Source organism: Chenopodium album, chromosome 18 (assembly GCF_948465745.1).
Source record: "Chenopodium album chromosome 18, dcCheAlbu1.1, whole genome shotgun sequence".
NCBI classification, from domain to species: domain Eukaryota; kingdom Viridiplantae; phylum Streptophyta; class Magnoliopsida; order Caryophyllales; family Amaranthaceae; genus Chenopodium; species Chenopodium album.
Genome location: NC_137851.1, coordinates 46,456,837 through 46,461,462, shown reverse-complemented (window position 1 = coordinate 46,461,462; position 4,626 = coordinate 46,456,837). Strand labels below are relative to the sequence as shown.

The window sequence follows — 4,626 nt, the reverse complement described above, 5'->3', positions numbered from 1 at the left end:
AATTGATGAACATCATCAATCAAACAGTAAAACAGAATCAAAATATTTGAAAAGAAATCGAAAGAAATTTTATATACTCAGACATATCATCATACAATCTTTGATAGATTTTGTAGAGAATTTAAAGAGAGAGAAGTACATGCCAAACTTGTGTTTCTATTTTCTCAGAATTAAAAGAAATAGAAAGCTATTACAGGTATTTATATTCTGATACTACAAAATATCTTCTGACAAACTTTCTCCAACTCAGCTTGACAATAACAAACTTATGCCAGCTCATTAAGAGTTTGTTATGACATTCTTCTGGAAACATCTCTACACCTACTGGAAACTTCGATCCTGCTACTCTTGTTCAAGCTCTGCTGAAACTCCAACTGGCTGAGTACAACTACCTTCATTAACCCCCCTCAAGCTAGAGGGTGATTGAGAATCAATCATACCTCTTGTTGAGGTTGACACAAAGGCTTAGTGAAGATATCAGCTAATCAGAACTCTTAACAAAACTGAGCTCAATAAGACCATCTAAGACCTTTTCCCTTGTAAAATGACAATCAATTTCTATATGCTTGGTGTGTTCATGGAATGCAGGATTCTTAGCTATGTGAATAGCAACCTGATTTTCACAATTGAGCTTAATAGGCTTCAAATCATCAACCCTAAGTTCCTGCAGAATCCTTACAAGCTAATCAATCTCAGAAGCAGCAGCAACCTTTGCCCTATATTCAGCCTCAAAGGAAGATTTAGAAGTGGTGCCTTGCTTCTTAGAATTCTAGGAGATTGGTGACTGGCCAAGCAACATGATATAGCCAGCGACTGATCTTCTGGAGTTGGGACAGGATGCCCAATCTGAATTAGAATAGGTCTGTAGGGTAAGCTGTTGTGTAGCATGAAGCATGATCCCTTAACTAATAGTACCGGTAACAAATCTAAGAACATGATGCAGGGCAGAAAAATGAGGAACCCTAGGTTACCGTAAAAACTAACTCAAAGTTTGAACAGCATAAGAAATATCAGACCTGGTATGAGTGAGGAAATTAAGCTTCCCAACCAGACACCTATAAAGGGTAGGATCATGATAGAAATCACCAAAATCAGAGAACAACTTGAGGTGAGTTGGAAGAGGTGTTTTAGCCTGTTTAGAAAGATCCAAACCAGAATCCTACAGCAGTTCCTTAGTGAACTTTCTTTGAGTGAGAATAATTCCTTGAGAAACATAACAAACCTCAATGCCAAGGAAAAAATGGAGCTGCCCTAGATCCTTGATGTTAACAACATGATTAAGATGATATTTGAGATCCAAAATAGCAACAGTATCAAAACTAGTTAGGATAACATCATCAACATAAATGGTAGCAATTTTTATCTCTGAACCAGACTGTTTAATAAACAAGGAATAGTCATTCTTAGACTGTAAGAAACCCTTGGAAATGAGTTCAATGTTCAGTTTAGCAAACCACTGTCTGGATGCTTACTTAAGACCATAGAAAGATCTCTTAAGCTTGCAGACAAGATTATCAGGATTAGGGATGCCTTTTGGAACTTTCATGTACACTTCCTCATACAAATTTCCATGTAAGAAAGCATTGTTGATGTCTGATGTAGAGCCCACCCTTTGCTGATAGCAAGAGCTAAAAGACACCTTATAGTGGCCATTTTCACAACATGAGAAAAAGTCTCTTCAAAATCATCCCATACCTCTGAGTATATCCCTTAGCAACTAATCTTGCTTTGAATCTCTCAACACTGCCATTAGCTTTTAGCTTGACCTTAAACACCCATTTACATCCAATAGTCTTCTTACCCTTAGGTAACTTGACCAATTCCCAAGTACCATTAGAAACTAAGGCATCAATCTCCTTTTTCATGGCCTCAACCCAAGTAAGATCCTGAGAGGCTCTAAATAGCTTGGTGGCTTTGGAACTTGACTTATATGGGATAGTAAAGCTCTAAAAGGAGATGGAATTTCATCATATTTGACAATATTACACTAACGCTCAGAATTAATAGCAATCCAAACATAATCTATCATCCCAAAAGGAGGATTATGGGGTCTACAAGATTGTCTAGGTGGCAAAATAGGATCAGGCACAAGGGTGGATTCAATTCAAAGAGGTGGTGTATTTTGAGGAGATGGGGTGATTTGAGTAGGTGGTGTATTTTGAGGAGGTGGGGTGTTTTGAGTAGTGTGTTGGTCAAAGAAAAAGGTTAAAGAATCTGGTATATTAAAAGTAGCATCTAGATTGAAAGGGGTGCTGGCTGGTAGAAAAATGGGGTTGGGATTAATATGATGCTGGGGAAAATGGTAAGGGAGATGCTTTTCATGAAAGATGACATATCTAGAAATGATAACCTTTTTACTATCAAGATTAAAGAGTTTGTAAGCCTTTTGGTCAGGAGGATAGCCAATAAGGATACAAGGCACATCCCTGCAGTCAAACTTGCTTCTGTGGGCTTTAAGAGTTGAAGCATAACACAGACAACCAAATACCTTTAAGTGATCAAGAATAGGTTTAGAACCCATCTATTTCTTAAAGGAGTCAGAAAAACAATAGAACTCAAAGGCATTCTATTTATCAAATGGGTTGCACACAGCAAACATTCACCCCAAAGATTGCAAGAAACATTGGATTGGAAATATAAAGCTCTTTGTATTTCCAGCAAGTGTCTATGCTTCCTCTCAACTACACCATTTTGTTGAGGTGTATTTGGAAAGCTCTTTTGGTGTAATATGCCATGAGAATTATAAAAAAAAAAGCATAACTCCTTCACATAATTCTCTAGCATTATCAGATCTTCTGCTCTTAATGCTAGTATGAAACTGATTTTGAACAAATAAGGCAAAGTTCTGCATTATCTTAACAGCATCAGACTTATATTTCATTAGAAAAGTCCAAGTGTTCCTTGAGAAATCATCTACAACAGTTAAAAACATACTATAACCATCATGAGTAAGCAATTTGAATGGCGCCCAAGTATCTATGTGAAGCAATTCAAAATAAGCAGAAGTATTGCTATAACTCTTAGGAAAAGGTAACCTAGTGTGTCTTTCCTTAGGACAAATCTGACATGTACTATCATAGTCAATTTTAGAAGAGAATATACCATTGACATGATGCAGTTTATTGAAAGGCATATGACCCATTCTCAAGTACGTGCCACAGCTTAGCATCATTTGAACTAGCCAAGCACACAGAACCTTTACTGCCAACTCTCTCCAGCTGCTTAGAAGCTTGTGACTCGGCTACAGCATACAGTCCTGATTCTAGTTTAACAAGAACCAGGGAAGTATGCTTGATAGGATCCTAAATGATGCATGTATCATGAGTGAACTTGATATCACAACCAAGATCTCTGCATAGCTTGTGAGTTGAAAGCAAATTGACTTAAAAACCAGGCACATGTAAAACATTTCTCAACTCAATGCCATTTTGAAACTTAACAGTTCCTATATGCTCAACTATTCTTGTTTTCCATCGGCAACTGTAATGGAGTTGGGAAATTTTGTGTACTTATGATATGTATAAAAAAAGATCAAGAGATGAACACATACGATCAGTGGCCCCACTGTCAATAATCCACTTTGTACTGAAGCAGGTCAAAAGGCAAGTACCTGCCACATAGGCTGAGGAAGAGCCTAGAACCATCTGAGTCTGTGATGAATGTGCTGAAATCTATGAACCCGAGCTTGCTGAAGAAGCATCTTGATTAGCCAACTGCATGAATTGGTTGTATTGTTCCCATAGAAATGTGAGCAGGCTCATACTCACTTCCCGGATCTCCACCATCATCATCACCACAGACAATAGCTGCAATCTTCTTGCCTTTGAATTTGTTTGACCAAATCCAGGTGGATATCCATAAATTTTGAAACACTTGTCAATTATGTGACCAGTCATTTTACAATGATCAAAGAACAAATTGGAATTTCTTCGAACTCTTGATTGAAAATTAGGCCTCTGAAATTGCTGAGGTAGTTGAAATTTGTTGAATCCAGCATGATAAGGAGCTAGTTTCCTCAAGTCATTTGCTGTAAAAGCCATGGTAGTGCTAGCATCAACCATGCTTGCTTGCCTTTGCTTTTCCTCTTGCATCAATAATCTATATGCCAGGGAAACAGTAGGAAAAGGCTGCATCATCAAAATATTAGTTCTCACTACAGCATACTTTCCATCTAATTTAATCAAAAGTTGAATCAATCTCTCTTCCTGTTGCTGCTGTAAAGTCTTCTGACTGAGATTACAAGTGCATCCAGCACAAGTACAAACTAGAATAGGTTTAATTCCATTGATCTCATCCCAAAGTGCCTTAATCTTCGTGAAAAACTCAAGCACAGCAGTTGAACCTTGATACAATTCATTCAAAGATTGTTGTAGTGTATACATCTAAGGTCCTGAACTCTGAGAATATATCTTCCAGATCCTTCCAGATTTCCGTAGCTGATGTAAAATAGAGCACACTTCTAGCTATAGTACTATCAACAGAATGCAAAATATAGCTAGTAATCATTGCATTGCAACGATCCCAGGCTTGAACCTCAGGACCAGAAACTGGCCTAGGTAAGCTTCCATCAACAAAACAAAGTTTATTCTTAGCAAAAAAAAAGCAATCATCATGCTTTTCCTCCAT

General features: G+C 37.5%; 1 protein-coding gene across 1 annotated transcript; it reads right to left on the bottom strand.

Moving 5' to 3' along the window:
* Positions 1-481: 481 nt before the first annotated feature.
* Positions 482-4,626, bottom strand: LOC145592231 (uncharacterized). The gene is made up of 10 exons (XM_081648686.1): positions 4,458-4,626; positions 3,768-4,342; positions 3,153-3,302; positions 2,762-3,061; positions 2,351-2,521; positions 1,696-1,946; positions 1,508-1,628; positions 1,223-1,375; positions 1,049-1,132; positions 482-664 (listed from the first exon to the last, which is right to left on the bottom strand). The coding sequence occupies exons 1-10, from the start codon at positions 4,624-4,626 to the stop codon at positions 482-484; spliced, it is 2,157 nt and encodes a 718-aa protein (XP_081504812.1).